At 41.0% G+C, this 24,357-nt stretch overlaps 1 protein-coding gene across 1 annotated transcript; it reads right to left on the bottom strand.

Moving 5' to 3' along the window:
• Positions 1–201: 201 nt before the first annotated feature.
• On the bottom strand, positions 202–17,737 carry CDCA7L (cell division cycle associated 7 like). Its single transcript, XM_029961774.1, has 11 exons — positions 17,718–17,737; positions 13,139–13,214; positions 12,336–12,482; positions 8,971–9,102; positions 8,164–8,508; positions 7,008–7,082; positions 5,367–5,549; positions 4,133–4,264; positions 3,187–3,336; positions 1,962–2,098; positions 202–1,608 (listed from the first exon to the last, which is right to left on the bottom strand). Exons 1-11 carry the CDS (start codon positions 17,735–17,737, stop codon positions 1,578–1,580), a joined length of 1,428 nt encoding a protein of 475 aa, XP_029817634.1. The 3' UTR covers positions 202–1,577.
• Between the last annotated feature and the right edge of the window lie 6,620 nt (positions 17,738–24,357).

Genomic DNA, 24,357 nt, shown 5'->3' with positions numbered 1-24,357 from the left:
AGATGATGCACAACTGGACAACAACAGTCCACACTAAATCTGCATGTTCAAATGTAGCTTTATCTGTTTAGCCACTGTTAAAACCCAAATTATTCCGGTCTTGCACTACAGAACACTATGTAAACCACGTGCTGTTTATTGCAGGCACCAGGCTGGACATCAAGCTGGGGCCGATTCCTGAAGTGCAGTTCAACGACTTAGCAATGCCAATATTTTTTAAGGGCAATTCCAGTGGATCAAAGGGAAACTGATAATGTTTATGAATGTCCAGTTTATAAAATCAAAAGCAGAGGGCCAGCTTATGTTTGGACTTTCAATCTGAAAATCAAGAAGTCAGGTAAATGGGTTCTGGCAGGAATAGCTTTACTCTTGGCAGTTTAGTACTAACCTTTCAATAATACATGCTGCTTTCTCTATCTGCCTTGTAGTAAAAGAAGATAAACATTTTTCAAAGTCAGCTGGACCAGGAGATTTGCCTCACAAAAACACAATCCTTAGTGTAACACTTATGTGCTCTATGTTGTTATTTCCTCATCCATCAGTGTTGTGTTCATGTGTTTCTCCACATAATGATTATTGATCTGCAAGCACCATTACAACAGCTACGGGAAAGTAAATGGGAAACATTAGCATCTGGGTGTAGTTTGACTCACAAAATACTCCTCTTTAGATTAGTCTTTATTCTCTCTACATAAAATGAAACATGTATCTTACAAGAATTTTAACATATTTTAACATGCAGTACAAGCATGTTGCATTTAAACAAAGTTGTTCAAAAGCCTGGTTGTACAAATGAAAAAAACCTTTAAGTATGAACTGTAAGCAAAAAAAAAATTAATCCTGAACTCTGATTTAGACCAGATGGTTCAGGCAGCAGATGCACTACACAAAAACTGCTGGTTTTACTGGGATGATGTTTAAAATTTTTAAAATTTTATTTTATATTTTTAAAGAAATACTCTTCTAGTTTCATGTTTCTGTGAATAATTGCACTTTGAAATAAAATAAAAAAAACAATCATCCTCCCACTGGTCGATTGCATCAGCTTTGGTTGGAATATAATGGCATCAAATGAAAGTACACTTTCCTTCTTTGCAGGGACAAGTTCCATAAACTACAGGTGGATTAACAGGTTCAGAAAGCAAGGGTTGGAAAACTGAATCTTTAAGGTCAAGTTGGTAGACAAGGGTGTTTTGTTTCTTTAAAGATATGGATGCTTTGAAGGTAGTTGTTAAACATCCTTTCTGCAAACTTGCACAATTATATAAATAAAAATATTGCTCAAACTGATCAAGTTCTCTATCACGTGCTTGGGTAGCTCTATTAAAAATTAACCACTCAAGGTTCAAGAGTGCCATTTCACTTAACCTATAGGTCTGTGCATGTAGATTTCTCTACCAAAACATTTTCCTGAGAGATCTTTTGCATAAGACCATATCAATCAAAAAGTTCCCAACACAAAAATTAATGTACTATACACAACAATTCTATCTTATATAAAACGGAGTAATAAACTTTTGAAGTCAAAATTTTTCAACATATTAACCAGTTGGAGGCACATCTTGAGCTCAGTGTTGTCAATTGTCATCCGCCAGTTGTTTTTGTAAACTAGGAGACATGAGAAAACAATGTTAGTGCTTTTTAGGAAACTCAGGTTCCCCATAAACAACAGTTTCCATTACTGAAGATGACAACTTCCAAAACAGCACTTCTATATGCTTCAAGGAACCAGTAGGGATTTCAAAATAGGCAAAAGCATTTCAATTTCTTAAGCAAAACAGTTGTTTACACAGACAGTATGACTCACTTCAAAGAAGCCGATTTCAGCCTAGGAAAAATTCTGAAGTCCAAGAGACTTCATTTGCATAGGTGGAGGATCTGCCCCAGGGCACAAGAAGTCAAGTGTTATTTAAGGGGCTACAACAGTTTAATAAGGAATGACTACAGAGCATGACCCTCACCTTTCCAGGTACTCCTTGACATTGTTGTAACCGTAGAACTTGGCCAGGTGGATGAGCATGCCGGTGGCACAGCGCCCGTCCCGCCGGCGGCAGTAGCTGCAGTTGCACACCCCACGACAAGGAGGACAGATCCAGGCCTGCAAGGGCATGAATGTGGGACAGGGGATAAAAGCAAGTAATGAGCAAGGTTATATTGGCCTTCCCGTTGCTCAGACAAACATAAGTATGGCTTCCCTACCATGTGACTGCTCAGGGCAAGGTTTTAAAAGCCTCTATCAGCCAGGCAGTCAACCTTGTTAACAATTTCCAAATTCTGCATGATTAAAGAAATCATTAAATGCTTTAACGCTTACTCTGAAGCCTCAGGTTCTCTAATGTGCTCAGTATTGATTTTCAGATAGACTGAAGTCATCTGTAATGCCTAATGATAATTCATTCTGTGCTAGGCTGACTGTAGTCAACTCCCTAGAAGAAGATGGGTACCCATTGTGACAAGTTTCTTTGGCTCTGCCTGCTGGTATAGCACGATTCCTGGAATTGAATACCCAGCTCTTACATGAGTCAGGCATCTCCAAGCTGCTCAGCAACTGCACACAGAAGCACAAGTGCTAATACAGCAGCCACTGCCAGCACCTCAGAGCCATTAGTCTTCTGCTGACCTTCAGAACAGCCCAGCAGCTCATCTCTAAAACAGAGGTGGAGGAGAGGAGGTCTCAGAACAAGCCAAGCACTCTGTTCTGCTAAGAGGTTCTTTGTGTATCCACGTGCCTCATTCTCTGGCAGCAGCCTGTGCTCTCTCCTTGCTCAGTGTCTCAGGGGACAACAAAGAAAAGGGAATCAACCCTAAGACTTTTAGGGTCCTTCTCTTTTTTTCTCATTTTTAAACAATGGAATCAAAAACAAGGAGCCTGCTTTGCATGCCACGTTACTGAGAGCATTAAAAAAATGTGTCTGTTTTGGCATTTTTCTGAAAGTGGACGGATTCCATTTCTTAAAAGCTCTCACACTTGCCCTTCACCATCTGATAAGCAAGCGGAGCTTCAAAGCACAAAGACAGGTGGCTGGTAACCCAGGTCCAGCACTTTCCACTTGAGTTCTAAACAAAATCAGTGTCAGTCATAACAGTACTACAGATCTTCTCATGGCAAAGAAGTTTAAACACATGTTACCATGAGCATATATTGTTCATTATACTTTTGTTCCAAGCCCAAAAAATGATACTTACTGGATCAAGCAGAGCTGATTTCACATCTTCACCGTATCGATTTCGAAGACACGGTCCACAAAACTGCCCTCTTACTCCTCCACAGCCCTGGTTGCGACAGATTGTCTTTGTATCTGTTGTCTTTTGTCGACACTGGTGGCAAGTACTACCCTAAAAGTGGAAAGGAGGAGAAACATCCTAGGACATCTTAAATGCTCCATGACAAACTTTCCTAATAATAAGCACAAATTTCAAACCGAAGTCAAATTCAGCAATGAAAATCTTAGTAAGTTCTATTATTATGATAAATCATATAGCAATGGTAGGAATTTTACAGAGACAGCATCCAGCTTCAGTTAGTTGCGCTGGAAGTCTCAAATTACATGAGCCTCATGTTGCAGTTCTGATCCTTTCTTCTACCTAAGAAAAAGCTAGAACTATTCAGAAAATGACCCTGTGACTCATCTCTGCCAATACAATGAAATACATAGTAAGTTGATCTTTATGACAATCAATAGCCAAATCCAGTGAAAGAAAGGAAGGAGTTCCATCAAGAACTTTGGAAACTACCCAACCTGTACAGAAATGTAATTTCCAGGGGGTACAAGGAACATCAGGGATCACTATTATTTAATGGTACAACCAACACAACATTTATATTGAGAATGAGAGATAAAAAGGATGCCAGCTCTTCTCAGTGGTGAGTCAGAGCTATAGCAAATTTTATTTAATAGCTCTGTGGCAAGAAAGCACTTCTCTCCAGAGGCAAAAAGCTGGTGGGGTGTATCAACCAGCACAGTCAAGCCTGACAAAGCTTTCAAGGTCGTGCTTGCATAAAATAATAATGATGAGCTGCACTCTCTCCAGAACCTCAGGAAAGCACACCTTTCAGCAAACTCCAGTGAACTACTGAAAGACTTTTAATTTCAAGCAGACAGACAAACTGAAGAATACAGCAGCCACTTACTAGAACTTTGTCATAGATTTTGTCTCTAACAGTGACTGCAATGTTGTCCAAGTCCTCTTCAGTAATATCTTCTACTGGACGATGAGACGAGTACTTTGATGACCTCCTTCTTTTGCGCACTCCACAATCCCCCTGCTAAACAAACTCATCTCAATACCTTTTGTCTGATGTCACGAAGACTCTGTCACCAAACTTGGTAACAAATTCTTTCATTTTTAATGTGTACGCAGTCCAGAGTGGGCAGACTACAGGCACCACTGGAAGAACAGGTAATAGTTTCCAAATTATCACTGCCTCTTTCCCTCTCCTCCCTAACTTTTTCTCTACTACCTTTTTTATTAATTCTGTTTCAATGTTCTTCCTTTCCATCATTACTACTTCTACTTCCATAAATCCCTGACATGACTTCTGCTAACTTTTTTTCTTTGCATTCCCTGCACTCCTCCACTGTAACCCTTCATACTCCATTTCTTCCCTCTCAAAATAAGAAACTATGATCATATGCCTTCCCGTGCTTTCCTCCTTCAATCTCCTTGCATACTCTCTGATTGCTTTCTCCAATGACAATGTCTAATGCCCTGCAAAAACCCTCTACTGAAGTTTTAGGTTAGCCCTGCATACCCAGGCCTCCCTTTCTTACTATCCCCTCTTTGTTATTTGGAGGAGAGTACTCCACTCACTATTAAATGCTCTTTTTTCATTCCAAATATCCTTCTCTTTGACCCCTATTCATGGATAAATCTTATCTGATTCTTAGCCTTCCCCATACCTGTCTCTTCACTCTAAGATTGCCTCTGTTCTGCCCAAAACAGTCATTTGCCTGCTCAGGTTCTCATTCAGTGCTACTCCACTTTTTCTAATAGCCAAGTTCCCTCTATAATGCTTCAGCTATGCCCAGCACTCTTTCCTACAAGCAGAACTGGTATCCAGTCTGTGTGGATGCACACTTAAAAGAGTCTTCCTTATAAGGGCTAGGAATTTTCAGATAATGAATAAATAACAGACTGTAAGTAAACTGCTTTGTTACGCTTGGACAACACAGGTCACAAGCAGAGCCCACTTAACAGGTGAAAGATGAGGCAGAAAGGCCTGGAGATAACTTTTTCTGTAGCTAATCCCAACCAAAGATTCTCAATAACTTTCTGTAAGATGCGATGTCTGGTCTAAGTGCTGGCCAACAATTTAAATGTTTCCTAATTCCTGACTACTGGAGATATCAAAGTCTGGCAAATACCACACTGAGTCTCTTCAAGAGGTTTTGTTGCCTATAGCTACGGATATGTTCTGCAAATTTGACAGCCGACACAGTAAATTTTTCCAAGGCAAATTTTTCTGGTGGACGAGCATTTCTGGTTGGGTTCATTCGACGTGCTATCTGGCCTTCAGAAAATGTCCTCCTTGGGGTTTTCTTCTGTTTCTAGAAGGGGAAGAAAATTCCAGTAACTGTCCTTTCAGTTATTCGTAGCATTAAACACTAGAAACGATCTGAAAATGTCTGTACCACACTTGTAGTATCATAAATTAATCTGTTGTTCTCCCACTCCTTAATTGTTAAGCCAAACCTCACCAATTTCTAGCATTCTTAAGTATTCTCCCTACAGACTATAACCTTCTGCTCCTTTTAAAACACCACACCTTCAGGTCAAATTCTATTCCAATTAATGTCATAGAACTACACCAAAAATTTAACATCTTGTCATATTAAGGTAGAAGCTAGTTCTTACTGTTCTTTGGTAGCTAAATGCTCAGATTTTCCCACAATCTGAATACACCTTTGAGGAACAATCCAAATTCTAGTTTATTTTCTTTTAAACTTTTTAAATTGAAAGGGCATTATTAAGCTGCTTCTCATGGTTCATGATTCCTAAAACTTGGAAATTCTTTAGAGGTGAAAGATATCCTCCTGATATTGTCACACCTGCCAATTACTGCATGACTGAATTCATGTACCATAAGTCCTGCCTGGGCATCTACCATAAGGCAGCTACTAAATCTGACAGTATAAAGAAGATGTAGAAAGCAAGTCTGCTTGCTACCATACACTTACATTTTCTTTCAAAGAAGTGAAAGACACATTACAAGGAGACAGGTTGGAAGTCAAAAATCAAGCAGATGAGGTAACTAGAATACTTCTTGTGCCCTCTCCTTTCCTCCATTAAAGGTACTAAATTAAAGTAGCAGGCTTGTGTACGTATTTAAAGTATGTTTTTTACAACATTTAACTAAAGCTAGCAAGGTGATCCAGCCTTTCAAATTCTGTTTAACTTGGCTTCATCTTTTCACTTAATAATCACCATACCAGCATTTCTAAATGGGCCTTCCAAAGACATGGCTCTTCAGTTTTTCCTCACATCTCTTCTGTTTATAATACATGTGGAAAAACACTAAAGAGAACTAGGAGGGATTGACAATCCTCTGCCTAAAGTCGAGAAAAGGCAGTTGAAACAACTACAGTCTCATTCCAGTTTGTGTTGACATGTTTCAATTTCATGAGCATTGCTCTACTGGGAACTGTGGACTTTAGAAGAAAAGCCTGCAAGAGGGAAATGAACAGAATCTAAATCCAAAGGAAAGCAACTATTCTTCTCTGTTCCCACATACACAGACATATGTCTACCATCTCAATAGTATTTCTAGGGCAAAAAATATAAAGTAGCATCTCATCTCAGTTTTCTTATTTCTTCATAAATTAATTTATAAAATTCCATTTCCTCACATAATCTCTAATACTTCCTGACCAATAGCAAATCTATACAAATAAAGTATCCAAACTTAAAGAAAACCAGAACAAACTTGGTCAAAGTTTCTGATTAAACACTTTAATCCTAAGTCTAACAAAAACAATTGTCACCACTAGTCAGTACCGAAAACTTACCGAAGGAGTTGAGGTGGGTGTTTTCACTGGGAACAGGTCTGGTATGGAATTCAATTCTGCCAGTAGCTGAGCAAGCTGAAATCAAGTGATGTCACATTAAAAGCTCTCTGCAACTTGCAAACAAGCAACACCTACTATCCACTCTTCACATGCACTTCAAATTATATCTAAACATATGAACTTTCAGTGCATGAAACTTTCTGGAGACACTTTATTTAAATGGAGCTCACAAAAGGGGTTCATTTACTCCTGAATGAGCAAAACTCTGCAATCTAGCAGTGCTAACTTCATAACTCCCACTAATTGTTACTAGGAACTAGAATTAGACAGAATTACATAAAATCTTGTTGAAACAGCACTAAGGGAACACAATACAACATGATAATGACACCCATGACCAATAGCAAGAAATTCAGTTCATATGACAGGAGAGAGGGAAGAAAGAAAGACAGGGTGCCCTTGGCAGAAGACAGTAAGATGTTCCCTGTGGACTGTTTTACTGAATGACTGTTGAAAGACCTGTGCTTTTTGTCAGAGAACTCAGTGTCCCCTTAAGCAGTGCAGATATAACCAGACACATGGGTACACTCTCTGTCATAAAGCAACTGAGCCCCACTGGCAGTTCTGTAACCACAGCACATGCAGCATCAGAAGCACTTCAGCAGGATGGTCTTTTGCACTAGGTAGATGTCCTGGAGGTACATTACCACAGCAGTGCAAAAATTACATTTATGATCCTTAGCAGTTTCTACCTGGTTTTCCAATCAATAACTGCAGTAGATCTGTTGTGCACTAACAAAAAGCAGAAAATCTATTGTGCAAATGACACCACGAAACACCTGAAGGGATCAGCTGTTTTTCTGACATGTTCTGAATATAAGGCCACAAAACTTGGGCATCTGTAACTTTGTTCACATCCTCATTAAAAATGCTTGGTTCAGCTCTGGTTTTGAACTTGACCAGCTTAGTCCTACTTGAGGCTATTTTAGAGGTAAATGTCTGAGTGCTGAAAGACCTGTAGGGTTTTCCCAGGTAGAAAAATTCACCGTAAGATTTTCCCAGCATAGTACCAACAGGGACCCCAAAAATCAAATATGCTGAAGCTAAGTAATTGCATGTAAACGTCAGAGAACAAAACAGCACTCTTCAGTCTTACCATGGCTTTATTTTCTTTTATATTTATGGCTCTCTTAATCATTGCACTGGAAGTTTCCTCCTGTGTTTCTTTAATGTCTTCTTCAGACTCTGAAGTGGAGCCCTCTAGTTTGTCTGACCACTTGCAGTTTATTTCTCTTGAAAGAGGTGTGAGCGATTCACTGTCCTTTACAGGTAAGTCAGACAAAGACTGTTCAGGCACTTTCTTCTCAGATGACTTTCTGGTGGGAAACTGCAAAGCAACGCGAAGGCCAAAGCTTCTTCTCTTGGGGGAAACTTCCTCCTTTTCTTCCTCATTACCCAATAAATTAGGGCATTCTTCATCACTCAGGTCTGACTCCACCGTCTAGAGGCAGGAAGAATCCCATGTTACATTACTGGCTGTGACACAATAAAAGTAATTTTTAAATCACTAGTTTTAGACAGCAGTCTCAGCACCCAAAGACAGCATCATAAATTCACCTAAATCAACAAATTTTTAAAAGTTCATGGTACGCGACTTCTTCCTGTGCAGAGATCAATACAAAATCTACATATTAATATAGTCTGGGATACAGACATGGCTGTCTCCAGAGGAAGAATCTTGCCTAGCACAGGCAGTCTGCAAGCAGGGGAAGAAGTTCTCATTTCTAATATGTGATGCTACATTAAATAAATCTCTTTTAAGGTAACACATTTAAATTCAGGATGAAGAAAGAACATCACAGTGTTATCAGAAAAATTCCTACTAGAACAGGAGGTTTACACAGAAGAGACAGGAACAAAGAAGTCAACATATACATTGACATGTAGGTGTGACTGCCTTTACCAGAACTTCTTTCTTGTTCACATGCACCTCATTTGAAGCAAAGCCTTCAAATGTTTCTGTTTCAGAGTCTGTGTCTTCAGTGAAAATCCTCCGCAGCTCTTCAGTGAGGTATCTGGACTGAAATCGGCCTCCCTGCAAAAATACCAGCCAGTAGCTGTGAGAGACAGATACAGAGTAGTCACACAGCCACAGTAAACCAGTTTTGAGGTTCAAGCCAGTACCAATTCAATGGCATATAACTGTGAAAGCACTTAGCAGGCAGAGCCTGTCAAAACTAAAAAAGAAGACAATATTCAGTTTCAGCATTGAGTTATTTTAACCCTGAAAGATTTTTTTTTCCCCTCATTTTGAGCCCAGGGCTTTAACTGAGCTGCTTCTTGTGGGGGAAACTTTCTTCTTCATCTCTTCCTCCCCTTTTTCATTACTAACCCCAAAAAATAAACTATCAGTTGTCTTAGGAGTAAATTATCATGTTGTTTTGCATGTTTTCTTCTGCATGTAAAAAACCCGGCCTTGAATAAAAGAAGATACAAACCACAATTACAGAAAGAAAGAGCCCTCCTTTTTTGACATTGCAGTAAAACAACTACCTCCTCTAGGCTTGCTGCAGCAGTACAGGCTCCTGGAGATGGGAGTCTGCTCCTCCTCACACTGTTACACCGTCACTGAACTGCCAGATACCAACACAAATCCACAGAGCTTCAAACAACCTGACTAACATCCCTCCACCTTTCAACTGCTCAACTCTCTGTTTTTGGTGCACTTTATTATTCACACATGTTCTAGGGCAGACAGATCCTAAATCTCTGCCTACAGACCAGGAAGTAAAAAGATCTTATTAAAACACTCTTCACGATATGCACATTACATACCAGTTAAACACAATATTTTTACTAAATCAGAAATGTATTTCCATACTTCCAGTCAGAACTAGTAGAAGACCATCTTGTCAACTTCTCTGTTAGTCTCCCAAAAGATTTGTTCACATGTTCACACCACACCTGCCCCTTGAAAGTCAGAAACATATAAGTTTGTTTCCCCAATTTTCCTCTGCTATTTCTTCCTCCCACATGAAAAACAGAAATTACCTTTAATACAATGCACTTGATAAATATCTTTATTCTTTCTTTCAATTCCCTCCCTTCCCAGACTTTAATTACACACTTCTTTACATTAGTATCTGGTGAAAAACTTAGAGGGGACTGGGCGGGAGGGGGGTGGGGTGCTACTGCATATGCTCTTTCTTTACACTTAAAACATCTACAAATTATTATGGGTAATTGGAATGAGTTTTCTCTGAGCAAAATTACTTCATTCTTTTGATGTTGATAGCTGCAGTGCAGCTGCTTGAGAAAGGAACAAACACAATAGGGAAGTTACTTAAAAGTTGAATTACATTTCTTGAAGGGAAACTGATGTTTTTATGCATTCTGTGTTTTCATGAAATTCCACAATGAAGTTTGGGGGGGGGGGAATATGCTGTTTGTTAGCTAAAGTAACTAAAAATAACACATGTAGAGCTATGCTGTTGCATCTATGAAGAACTGTCTATAAAATACATATCAGGGATACCTATAGAAGAAATGGTGGAAGCTCAGCAGAAATGCAGAGATTATGGGAGTAGGACTTCAGAAAGCTCTGAGGAAAAGCAGGCACACAGAGGTCATTACTTGTTAACTCATTTATGCACCAGATCCAAGAGAACACCTGATGCACTGACATTCCATTCATCGCCTCAGCAGGGCAGCTACCTTGCCTCCTCTCCCAATAATGGCAGAATTTTTCTGAACTTCCCATCATTTTGCCCCTCACACCAAAACCTTTTTGTTTCCTGCACAGGTACCTATAGTCTTTTGCAGCAACAGTGGTGTTTAGCATCATAAACTCCAGATGATGCTCATCCTGATGAAGGGCCCTGATGCAGAAGGACTGCAGATTATGTTGCAATTGGATGGAACTCAGGATGTTTTTATTATAGCATTTAGAGGTAAAGGAGTTAAACTCAACACTGATGGACATTTAAAGTAATTCTCAGCCCAAGGGAAACACAGGCATGGTGAAGAAGGAGGTTGCAGTGCCAGCTGGAAATTTGGAACAAGTCTCAGTGGGATTCTCAGTAACACATGTTAAAGTAGCAGTAGCATTTTTCATCAGAGGATTTTAAAATGCTTTTTCAGCAACGACCGTTATCATAATCTTCATTTCACAAGTTGAGAAACCAAAGGAGAGAGAAGTAAAGTAAGCTGTCTGCAGTCCCCAAGCAGGCAGCAGAAGCTCAGTCTCCCACACAAGGCTTCCCCTCCACCACCACCTCTCCCCAGTGATCCCTTTTGATGCTCCACACAAAGCCACAAATACAAGAGTAAGCTACCTCCCGGTTTTATGAAGTTATCAGTACTGCTGTCTAGCAACAAAATTACAAACCAATTTAGACCCAGTATATTTCACTACATTTTAGCCATCATCTTTCTCCGTACACAAAGACACTGGCTCTACCCCCAAAAGGTTTCTGCACTCTCCTTACATCATTTGTCTATAAAGGTCCAGAAACAGCACATACTCCTACAAGCCTTGTTCTGTCTGTTTCATTTGCTAACACTAATCATCTTCCCTGCCATCAGCACCTCTTAACCAAGTACTGACCTGATGGACTAGGAAAAGAAAAGGCATTTTTAATTTTCTTATTAATCAAACAGAGGAACCTTTTTGAGAGTACAAACAACAAAGGTATCTTGTAATACATTAATCCCATGTCTATCAAATATAGGCTCCTAAAAGCCTAAAAACTAAATTTTTGTGCAGCCAAGACAGCACACCAGTTGTATTCCTTTCTTGTGAATTCAGTTGCTACCTCCAGCTACGAAATCAGAGAAGGAAAAATATCAAATCATTGCGCTGATCCAAGCTCCTTCACCATCAAGAGAGCAGAGAACCAGCAAATCACACTATCACAGCAGAAGCTGATGGTTTCTGTGGCTCACCCCTATTAAAACATGATTTAGTACAGAAACAGCACTGAGATAAATTTCTGGAAGAAATACCTTGAAGTCTGCATACTCACAAATGGCCATCCAGTATCATGCATTTCCACTGCCTTAGGTATCCAGAGCACAACAGTAATTCTATCTTTCCAATTTCACTTAAACTCACCTTCTAATGAAACCCATTTTCTTTTTCATATTATTATGTTTTCAAAAACCATCATTAAATCCTAAAAGGATAGCAAGTTTGTTTACATTTATTTTTAATATGAGAACTGCAAATTATGAGTTGTTGTGTGAGTTAGGGTTCACACAGCTTTGACACAGGCTCAGAGTACTACTGCACCCAAAGGCCATAACTGGACCATGGCAATCCATTCCTACCTTTTTTCCAGACTCCAGGGAATCAAAACTAGCATAGCTGTTCTCTGACAACAAGTTCTGTCCGGAAGCATCATCTTGGAACCCTGGAAAATCTTCATTGCCGCTGGGGGCATTAAAAATGTTGGCCACATCCTTGGGTATCTGTTTCTGATTCAAAACAAGACAGAAGATAAGAGTCAGATGTGCCAGCTTAACAGGAAGACTCAAACTGGCAACAGTACAACTTATTTTTGTACTCCCGTGCAAGTACAAATTTGTATCACAAAATATGCTATGTGTAAACTGTACCTCATTTAGCCAAACTCCAGGAAAATTCTGTATAGACTGTTTTAATCCCTAAATAGAAACTCAAGATCTGGGGCGAGAAAGGGGATGCGATAGGTAGGGTGTTTAACTCCATGGGAAAGTACTTCTCAGACATAAAAATACATGGTGAGAGGACAGTTCCTCATCTAAAGGAGTTTTTCTCCAGCCCTGAATGTTCAACAGAACATCACTGAGATGAAGTTCAAAATCAAGAGCGGTCTGCCCTTTTCCACGGTCACAGACAACGAAGGTTGCTCATAGAGGCCCCCATATAAGGATTACTTTTTATTATTCTTTTATCTTTTTTAAAATTTAGTTGTGCCAAGGTGAAGGACCCAAAGGAGGCTCATTCTCCAAAAATAATGTTGCTGAAATAAGTTCCACCTCCATTACAAGAACAAGCAGTAACTTGACCAAAGTATCACTCTCCGAAATAAGCTACAGTAACGTGGGAACATGGGCCCAGTTTTATTCTGCTGAAGTCATGCTGTCCATACTTGAACCCCTTTGGATACTTCCTCACCCCCACCTCCTACAGCCAACAGCCAGAATCCACTGCTGTGATGGAATTCACTCAGAACAGAGAAGTGTTAAAAATGAAGCATTATGCATTTTAATGGAAAAACATACTAGGAGCTATGCGCCTCGCTGCTATGAATAAATTGCTTCCAGGAGCCACTGCATTAGTTCTTCTGCTAATGTACAGCTGAGTTAGCCACTGCTGTGATTACTGTATGCCTAATTTCTTCTTCTTCATCTATTGCTTCTGCATCTGCACCAGAGGAGTCATTATGGGGGTGTAATTACTGATTTTGATCCAAAAAAAACATAAACTCTTTCCCTGTAGAAGACTTTTTTTTTAATCTTTTATGCATTCCCAAGTACTAAGGTACTAGTATTGATTTAAGTAACTTACTGCAGAACTTCAAAGTTTTAATTTGTGACTTGCTCCCCATAGCCTGCCTACGAAGAATCTCATTCAGTTATTGATGAGTCCCCATTTTACCAAAAGAGCTTAAGGTAATAATAGACAAACCTGATGCATACAAGGTGGGCACACTTCAGAAGTCTAAAAAGAGCATCCTCACCATGAAGCTTGCTTATCAACACTATTTCCACAGCTGAAATCCTGTATTTCTACACCCAAAATCACAAGTCAAGTTTATTCCCAGCAGAAGTCCACTGCCATCAGCAGACTGACATCAAAGACAAGCATGCACCAAACATCTCTGCCATGATGGGTTTGTTTGCTGCCATTTATTGTGTAGTCCTGGAAGCCACTGGTATTTTCATTTTTAACTTTCAGTACAGAAATAACTTTTCAACTACATTCTGAAACTGATTTTCAATCAGCATCAGAGCCTAGGATTTTAACTTTGTCAACAAATTAGTATACACAAAGAAAGTAAATACATATATGCCTAAACACAAATGTCAAAATATTTATCTATTCTAAACACCTGGATGACACAGAACATTTTTGCCATTAAATCCCACAAAAAGGCAAGAAGGCAAAGAGGTGATGAACGTTCCAAGTTTGCTCAGGGAAAATATTTCAACATGAACAGACCACACGTTCAGATACAATGGTCTGCTGCAATGTTGCAGATGTGAGAAGTAATGTCTTTTAAAGATACACGCTACAACGGATAAATACCAAAAGTCTAGCAAAAGCTGGAAATAATTCACAGCTGCTGAAAAAGTCAGTTTTATTTCTAATAGGAGATTTCATACCTACTGAACTCATTTATTTTTGCACATAAAACACAGTTAATTGTTTAAAACTCCCAAAAGGTACTTTTCAAAAACAAACCTTCCCAGCTACAAACAGCACACAATCCAGAAACTGCCAGAATAATCAATCCTATGTTTTTTCAGCAGAAGTCCAAAGTTCAAGACATCCCCATCTCTCAGTTCTCCCTTCTCCAAATTTGACAAAATACCACCAGTACATCCAGGAGCACACTCAGATGTCTTGGACTGCGCGGAGTTACCATTCCCACAGAACCATGAGTAGGCAGTTCATGTGTGCCTGTGGAGGCTGGCAGGGCTGTCACCAAGGGCCAAGGCTGACAGAGACAGAAAATGAGGCCAGGAGGGTTGTCAGATCTGTTTCAATCACGAGTGATTGGAAAAGGAAGGCACCTGAGGTCCCCAGCTGTCACAAGAACATTTTTCCAAGCACTATTCCCATGAATTCCACCTGTCTTGTTAGGCAATGAAAAAAAGACAAGCCTGAGGTGAGTTTTTTTACTTTCCACATCAACAGGAAGAATTCTCATGTTTCAAGTGAAAAAGCAACTTTCCTGATACCAAAGCCAGAAAACATGCAACTTGCCCTTCTGTAGGCTGCAAGGAGAACGCTTGCCTGCATGCACATTCACGGATTTTGTGGGAAGCATCAGCTATTTCTACGCCACTGACTAACGTATTTGAGTTTTTTAAGAATTATTTGTATGCAACACTTTCCTTGTCGATTGTGACACTAACACATTCTTCTCTGACAGTGATGTATCAGAAGAACATACACTATGAGAAAGTAGGGCTAGCTGTAATTCTCTTATTTTTGCTCCTACCACAAAAAAAACCCATCAGTTGGGCTGTGTTCCCTTATTCAAGTTTGCACAATGTATTCCTATTTAGAGCAGAGGACAGACAATTTCAACCATGTTCAAATTTAGTCAAACTGAAATAATTCCAGTCTAACCCCAAACAGATGCTCACACAAACCAACTCTGTGCAAAGTCACACCTTCAACATGCATTGGAAAGCCTCTTAAGTTGTCCCAGGTTCAGTATGGAGGCAAGCTCAAGGCATGCCACCTAAGGGTTACAGGCACTGGATTTGGCTCATACCCCAAAATAACAACCGAACAGGGAAGCATTCCAAGGTTGACAATTCTGAGCAGCACTACAAGAATAGAGGGCCCCAGCCAAAATGTCAATAGGTGCCAAACCAGTAAACCAAAACTGAAGTCATAAAGGCGAACAGCATTGCAAAAGTTTAATTTTAGGCATCATACAAATGCGTGAAAGATGTGGAAGGCAAAGAGTCCCTTTGCCTTCCACAGCACAAAAAAATCACACAACTGGATGCACAGTCAACAGGACTGTCAACACCATAACCAGCCTGCGACTCAAGGGCAACAATGAAATTTAGGAAGGCAAGGAAGATCCTAGATGATCTTCACAATTTCTCAACAGCATTAGACCACAAACCCCTGAAACTTTCTGGACAGTGAAATATACTCCTGGCACAAGTGGCAGGAGGTTGAAAGGCAAGCGAGTGTTCAGAAAAAAAAAAGGAAGAAGTGATAGAATGAGCAGTCATCACCCACTTTTATGATCTTTGCAGACATAATGTGATTCCAGTGAAGGTGAAGATGGATTATGCCTGAGCCTGTAAATCTGTCACAGCAGTAACTCCTGGGACTTCCATGGTGCCCCCAAAAAAGTTCTGGCAATTTCACCTCAGACAACCTACTGCTAAATCCAAGTAAATTCTGCTATAGTCAGAACAGTGGAGTAGGGTTTCTATGTTGCCTTATTTAAACTGATAAGATAATGCCTATCAAGCTACGTTATCCTAAAGTAAGGAACTTCCAACTATCATAATCATATGGTGAGCCATTTAAAATGCCACCGTCCAAAGGCAATACCTGCCTAAAAACTATTTCCTACTTTTCAAAAACGCTGATAATACTGTGAATATCAGCATGCTGTCATATGAACACAGTTCAAACACTGTCAACTGCTACTATCTGTTCCTTTGTACTATCTAATCTCTCATCGATTCAAACAGTTGTAACAGCTATTTCTGAATTAATTTTGCATAATTCAAGAGCATCCTTTTCATCTATGGTGGTGCCTAATTACTTTCCAAGCCCTGGCGTTCCAAGGAAAACGCTTTTGCACAATACCACAGGCATACTACACATCCCTGCTCTGTGTCTCAATTATTGGTGTCCAGTTTTTTTGGGTGCAAGTGCTTTGTCAGCCAGCCTCCCTTTAACAAGTTCTGTGTACTGAAACTGCTGTGCAAGGACTTGGTAAATTTGACTCTGGGACGGAAATGGAACTGCAGGTATTGTGATTCAAAACAACTTTGTACTGTTGACTTCTTTAGCAATTGTTTTCAATGGGGGCACATACAAGTTAATGTGCCTGTCATCAGACAGTATGTGACTTCAGGGACAAGGAAACCTTTGCCACCATATCCTTCTGGCCCAGGCAGAGCTGAACTCACTGCTCACCATTGTATCACAAAGACGAGGCAGAGCCAGCACAAGGCTGCACTCAGACAAGAATGAACTCCCATGAGAAACAGGAAAGCACCAAAAACAGACTGGGTCCTTTGCTAAGCCTTAAAAGAAACATGTGCAGCCTTTAAGCTCTGCACTAGAAAGGTGACTAGCAGATGGTAAGAACCTCTTGTTCCAGCACCCGAGGTGAGAAGTGAAGTGCTATTTGCTTCTATTGTCAACCAGGTTTTTCCCAAACTGTTTTATAGCCTCTTATCTTCACATTGACAATGAGGGGCCTGAGGTCATACACAGGCAGAAGGTTTACAAAGTCTTTGACAGGGCAGAGGTCCTATGTTCCGAGGCTCTCTAGTACACTCTAGTCCCACAGAAACCCATATAAAGCCCTAACTTTCCATCATCAAGAGCTGAGATTCTGACTTTCCCCTAACTCCTTCCCACCACCTGGGAAGCTCACCATGACTGAAGGGAAGTCAATTTAGATTACATATAAGGAGAACAGTAAAACACTGGAACAGGTTGTCTAGAGAGCTGGTGGATGCCCCATCCCTGGAAACATTCAACGTCAGGTTGGATAGAGGTCTGAGCAAGCTGATCTAGTTGCTCAGAGCAACTCATTCGAGGGCGGGGGGGCTGATTAGATGAGGTCCCTCCCAACCCAAACTATTCTGTGAATCCATAGCTACGCCTCCTCCTAAGATGTGAAGCGCACACCAGCCTGACGCACCCAAGAACGCGCCAGGCTCGGACCAGACCGCAGCCAGCGGAACCACGCCTGTGTTTGTCCCGAACCCTCCAGCCTCACCAATACTTACATGCGTGTTTGCGGTGGCATCGCGGTGTTTCAACACCACCAACAAAAAAGCGGCCAGAATTAAAAATAAATATACTAATTAGCTATTTCTAAAGTGGCATCCCCAGGCTCACAGAGACTAACTAATTAACAGAGCTCCTCCACATCAGCCTTATTAGAGCCGCCGCAGCCTTTTACGAGCCGGAGCCGTCGCGCCACGTGAGCGCGCCCCGCGGGACCGCGGCTGCCGCGCCGTCGGGACCGGCGAGCAGCGGGCGGGGGCGGCGCGGGGGGCCGGGGGCCTGCCCGCTGATGCCCGCCCCGGTCCGGGTGCTGAGGGGCAGCGCCTCGACCCCCGCGCCGCGTCAGCGGACCAAAGGCCGCCGCTGTCCCGGGAAGGCGGAAACGTGCCGGGCCGGCTCCCTTCCCCCCCCCGACCTGCCGCCCGCTCCGCGCAGCCGCGGGCCGCCTCACCGTGGCCGCGGGTCGCGGCCGCCGCCGCCCCCCGCCCGCCGCCGGCCCCTCCCGGCGCCATGGCCGCCCGCGCTGCCGCGGGAGGAGGAAGGGACGGAGGAGAGGAGGAGCGGGGGGCGGTGGCGGGTGGAGCCCGCCCGCGGCGGCGGGAAAGGCGGGATGGGGACGGGGCACCTTGTGTAGCCTGACTGGGGACGGGGAAGTGTCGTCTGGATGCTGCTGCGGAGCCCTGGGTGGTGCAGGCGCTCCCCCCGTGGCACCCGGCATCGTCCGTTCTGTCATACACACGCGTCGCAGTTAGTCTGAAAGGAGCGGTCTTTGCCTTGGGGGAATAAATAGGCTTTCATCCTCCCAGTAATTTAAACTGTAATTTAGTACAAGCGAGAAGTGTAAGCCTCTTGAAAACCTCTAAAAAGAGGGAGAATGCAGATGATGTAGCTTTAGAATCGTGAGGGTTGGAAAAGACCTCTAAGATTATCAAATCCAACCATTAACCCAGCACGCATGATCACCAATCCATGGCCCCAAGTGCCACATCCACACTATTTTTGAACACTTTCGGAGATGTGATTCCACCACTTCCCTCGGCAGTCTGTTCCAAAGCCTGATCCCTCTCTAAGGGAAGAAATTTTTCCTAATATGCAATCTAAACCTCCCTGGCAGAATCTGAGGCCATTTCGTCTTCTCCTATGGCTTTTTCCTTGTGAGAAGAGACCGACCCCCACCCTGCTACAACCTCCTTTTGGGTAGCTTCAGAGAGCAATCAGGTCTCCCCTGAGCCTCCTTTTCTCCTGTCTAAACAAGCCCAGTTCCCTCAGCCGGTCCTCATCAGGCTCGTGCTCCAGACCCTTCCAGAAATAGGAGAGCAATTGAAGACAGGATAAGGTCTGAGGGTTTGTTTCACACCCAGGTTTCTGTCTAGCAGCAGATGGGTGATCTTCCACAAGCCCTCTAGTCTGGATAGTTGGACCAGAACAGCAAGAAATTCACTTGCCTACGTAATCTGGCAGAAATAAACTCCTGATAACTGCCTTTATTGCTTTTAATTGATAAAATCAAATCAGAGGAATCAACTGTGCTACTCTGTAGCTTGCCTTCAAACTCGATTGTGAATTAGCATGCTAATAATAAATTTAGATTGTTTTGACTATTTAAATACCTTCTGGATAACGTAGAATTAAAAGTTATATATATGTGTTCATTTAGGGGAGCGCTTCAAAATGTGCTGTGCAGTCTGCCTACTGCAATGAGTTCCCAGGTCTGACTAGGTCTTTTAAATACTCTACTGTAATTATTGACTTAAAATAAAAGAGAAAAGGAACATTTTTGTTGGAAAGTGAAGGACAGATGAGAAAGTGTTGTCTTTTGCCATTCTCTGAATAGCCACCCTTAAAAGTGGAAGAGCGTCTCCGTGTACCATGGTATCTGATCCTCAGTGTAACACATGGTGGACTTCCCATTTAAGTACTTCCAAGCCTTTATATTCCAATCATATGGAGAGTATTTGTTAAGAGAGAATTCGAGGAGAGTTGTTACATGCAAACAAAGAACCCTTTAGCCAAAGCAGGCCATTTAAATACTGGTTTGCATTGCAATATCCACTATAGAAGCACCTGCAGTTGTCACTCAGGCTGAGGAAATAAGAAGCTTTGAGCATGAGGTGGGGAGGAGGGAATTCAGTAGAAGACAAAATGCAGGAATTATGTATAATATCAGCAAAATTGAAATGTGGACTTCTTAAAATACAAAAGAATAAAGATCTCTTGTGCGATACATTCCTGAAAGACTTGCATTTTATGTATTCCACTGCTGACCCTGGGTTTGGTTCTTTCGCTTGTCCCTAACAGTCTACATTATGAAGCACTTCGTTTGTTAAAAGCTGTCAAGAAGCTATCTTGGATTGCGAACAACAGATTTGAAATGACTGTGTTGACTGTCCTGTGCTAAATTAGAGTGAATAAAATTGCATTCTCTCACAATAGAGATGTGCAGCTATTATGCTGTTACAGATACATTATGAGCTGCCTGATATCTTCAGCTATTTTATGCAATTTGTTGCTTTGTTTCTCTTTTTTTTTCTATTAAATTTACACTTCATTTTATACTTTCACAATCATTCTCCTCAGCATTTCCAAGCTCTTCTTGTCAGTTGTTGCTCTTTATGTTGCTCTATTAGAAGTGTGGGTTTGGATTTTTTTAAATTTTGTTACTTTCATTTTTTTGCAGCTGTATCGCAAACACATGTCAGTGTGGACTTTCCATCACTGAATTCCTGGCCATTTTCTTTACCTCTTTTCATATTACTTCAAAGTTCATTTTTCTACTGCCCAACAGTTTTTGTGTTATTGCCTTGTCAGTAGGATCTCATCAGCTGCTCAGATGAGGTTCAGCTGAATTCTGGGTACTCTTTAACTTCAGCCTTACATATTAAGCCTGAATTATTTTGCAATTACTGGGTCCAGAATAGTTTCTGACCTTGCTCATCATCTCATGAGAGCATTGCTGATAATGCCTTAATCCAAGTTTTCAAACTCATAAACTGTACAATGAAATTCATAACAATGAGTTCTGTCTTGGGCTAAGTATGATTATTATAATAAGACTATAACTTTCCAAACAGATCAAATGCGTACTGAAGGAATTATGAGCTGCTCAGAATATGTATCAGGTATAGCAGCTCCATCAGTTTATGGGATACTCAGTAACACACCACTAACATCCTGATGCACAGTAAAATTACAGGACAGAACCACCATCTCTGAAGTGACCTTGTAAACAGAAAATTTGTTTACCATGAGTTTCAAATGAACAGATACCGTTCTAGGTTATAATTTTGAACTTTACTGCTGTGAATTTACCAAGCTCAATAAACATTAAAATTAATCCTTGCTCCTGAACTCTGTTTTCACTGCCCCCTCTAACAGTCTCTAATTTGGGGGCCATTGTAATCACAACTGGGGGCTTTGCTCCCATCTTCCTGCCACCACGCTTCTCTGAGACCTGTCAAGCATTTTAAGTAGCATGCACTTTCCCACACTTCTCAATGAATGCTGACATACCTAACTTAAAAGGATTACTTTCTGCTGAGAGGAATTGTAATCTTCTTTTCCTGCTCTGCAAATCCTCTAGTAAGCGAAAAAGAAAGGCTAAAATCTGTTCTGCTGTGCAGGGCAAATCACCATCTCAGAAGGTATAGAAGAAAACAACAAATCCAAGATTTACTTGTGGTCACGCTTGTCCAGGAGCTGTGTCCCTGACTATTAACTCATTGACATCCTCCATCATTATTTTTGGTGCTTTGATATTTTCTGTTTTAGTTTATAAAAGCTATATGAATACACACACAATTGCTACTGTGAATGGTGCTCAGGACAAAACACTTCTCTCAAAGATATCTAAAAGGAGCTACAGATACAGAAATGCCTTAACTTGACCCCAGATTTTAATATTATGTATTCTGTTAGCAAAACCAAGAAACATACTTTTAGCATATATACAAAACCTAGCAGTTTTTCAAACTGTCTAAGGTCAATTTGCAGTATTTTCAAAAGCTGTTGCCAAAGATATTGGTGGTAGTGGTGAAGGTTTGTGCTCCAAGGACGGGTTGTGGGTGGTATCTGACACAACAACAAAATCACAAATGTTCCTGCTACGTTGATTTCCACCCACTCATCTCAAAACCTCTCCTCACACGTGGTGGTTGTTGCAACAAGTTGGCTTGTGGGTGAGGTTGAGGGCAAAGATTGGGTGATCTTAAACTACCAACTGAAAATGAAGTCGCAGGTTATGCTTTTGCAATAGTAATCTGAAAGCTAAGAGAGCCTTCCTTATGCTCTCTCATCATTCTCTTAAAAGAGTTGCAAGATGTGGAGTAGTTTGCCAATAAAGCTTTCACAGGTGAAAATTAAATTTTCTTGTTTCATATTTTGTTATGGTTATAAACCAATATTTTGTTTACAGTCATTCATAAAGTAGATGAACCAGATTCAATGTCCCCTCCCCTTTCCATTCAGTTATTAGACAGCAAGCTGTACTCACAAGGTGAATGAACACCAGCTTCAGGCTTCCTCACAGAGAGTGTTTTCCTTTCCGGTACTACACTGCTGCAGCAAAAAATCCAGACTCCAAATTTATGAGAAGATCTTTTACATGCTTTACTTGATCTAATCCTGCAAATCTAAGATCAAGGTGAACAGATATGTCCATTGCTAATGCTCCGTAAAATTCCTTGTTGATGTTTGGAAGTGTCTGCCATGTGTTTTTGTTAAATCTTAGCTGTATTTCAGCCCACTCTGATGGATGACTACTTCCAAACTGCCCCTGAGGTGACTGTGTTAGCTGTAACTGATTCCTCCTTGGGTAAATTCTGCAGCATCAGCAGAGCTGGAACATTTAGGCTGAAGATGGGAAATGCCCTTCTCTCCTATACCTTTCCAGCCATTCATCTGGGACAAATGAGTCTTATTGTTTCAGAGAAACAAGCTTTGGATTTTCCTTTCAGTGGAAGTGGAGGGGTTTTTTGTATCCTGTGAGCTAGGATTATCTGACCTTTCTCCTCTTGCTCTGCGTGGTTTAGAAAAAGGCTAGGAACATGTAACAAAGCTCCATTTAATCCACATTCTCCAGTCATTCACTTCCCAATTCTTTCTCCTGTGTCATCCTTTTAATTTCTTTATGACGCTGATTTGTCAGTTCTGTAAATCCTTCTGAAGATCACTGTCACTAACAAACTCCAGACTCACCAAAGTTTGCCTAGCATAAATTTCCTCAAATAATTGTCCAATTGCCATTCCATTTTGACATCTGAAGCTGAGAGAGCAATCTGCTCTGACTTCTCATTCCTAGCAAAGTCTTTGCATCAAAGCTCTTCTCTTGTATGAAATGTCATCCTTCATGACTTCTTGGGGAGCTTTAGGCTTGCTATTTTCATTGCTTTTGCAAAGTTCAGTTTCAGTTTCCATTTCAAATGCGTTAGTCAGTATTGAATTTTTGCAAGTATTTCTACCACCTTACATAAGAATTTCTTCAACTCGATTACATGCTGACTCAATGGGTTTTTCTCTTGGACTTCTTAACCTCCCTTAGAAAGCACCTGCATGAGTTAAGCAATAAGTTGAAAGCACAGGGAAACACAGCTCGTCTCATTTAGAAGCAGAAAATGAAGATATGTGCTAGGTATTTCTTTGATGCATTCTCATTTACTTACGACTTAAAGACCCTTTTCTGCATTAAAACAGGAAAAAACAAAAAACAGACTATTTTATTCTGCATGGTTCCATCCCATCCAGTGTCTACCCAGAACTAGAGTTCACTTTCTTTAGCTTCCATCTGGGCTATGTGTCCTCACTCTTTTCTGCTTCTGAAACCGCTTGCCATCTCAGTCTTGTGTTTGTATTCAAATTCCTGGGAAAGCCTTCCCTTCTTTCCTCTGAGATAATTTTTGCACTGGTGTTTTATATGGCAAACACTTTGGCAGGTGGCCTCTATTATGTTAGCTCGTTTAATTCATAAAAGGCTTAATCACTTCTTTTACATAGCATGCCTAGAATCTGGCTAGTGGACCCATCAGCCCGTATTAGACACACTTATTAGCAGCTAACAGTATGTTTCAGCATCACATATGGTGTCACTTGCCATGTGGGTTTGCCTATGAATATCCTATCTCTACACTACTGCTGGGAATATAGCGAAAGGAGAAAGGTAGAATTTTTTTGCTGTCTATAGTTTCAATTTCAGGTGAAGGAAGCTGTGTCTCTGTTCTGCAGTCTTCCCCTTTCTTTCATCTGACCCCCTTTTGGGAGTTCACGCAGGAAAAATATCTAAAGTATGCAAGCAGTAATGTAATATTATGAATGGCACTGCACGTTAAATAACATAATAAACACATATATCATTGATGTCCAGAGCCACAAGGTTAGAGGATGCAAAGACAAAGCATAAAGCACTATGAGGTAAAAGTGTGATGTTTTGCCTTTCTGTGACCCAGACGTTGTACCACCTGGGTTCTCCTGAAAATCCGAATTATATAGTGTCCTACTGCTTTCCACAGCCACTAAAATGAAAGTGGAATTAACTTATTACCAGGAGTTGCTAACAGTGTGCCATTTATCAAATCTTTGCAACAGGAGGGGATGGAGCCAAGACAACATGCCAGAGTGGATTGGACAAAATGCAAACAGAAGCAGGAA

Source organism: Manacus vitellinus, unplaced genomic scaffold (assembly GCF_001715985.3).
Source record: "Manacus vitellinus isolate BGI_N305 unplaced genomic scaffold, ASM171598v3 scaffold_3_pilon, whole genome shotgun sequence".
Lineage (NCBI taxonomy): Eukaryota > Metazoa > Chordata > Aves > Passeriformes > Pipridae > Manacus > Manacus vitellinus.
The sequence above is the reverse complement of the archived record's forward strand: the minus strand, read 5'-3'. Positions and strand labels throughout refer to the sequence as shown.

What these genes read in the sequence shown, in the direction of transcription:
- CDCA7L (XM_029961774.1), bottom strand. Translation starts at nt 17,737, where the DNA reads ATGCCACCGCAAACACGCAT. An exon ending in AAGTATCCAAAGGGGTTCAA is followed by an intron (nt 12,483 to 13,138) that starts GTATGGACAGCA and finishes GTTTTGAATCAG; the next exon opens with AAACAGATACCCAAGGATGT. An exon ending in CCCTGGAGTCTGGAAAAAAG is followed by an intron (nt 9,103 to 12,335) that starts GTAGGAATGGAT and finishes GTATTTTTGCAG; the next exon opens with GGAGGCCGATTTCAGTCCAG.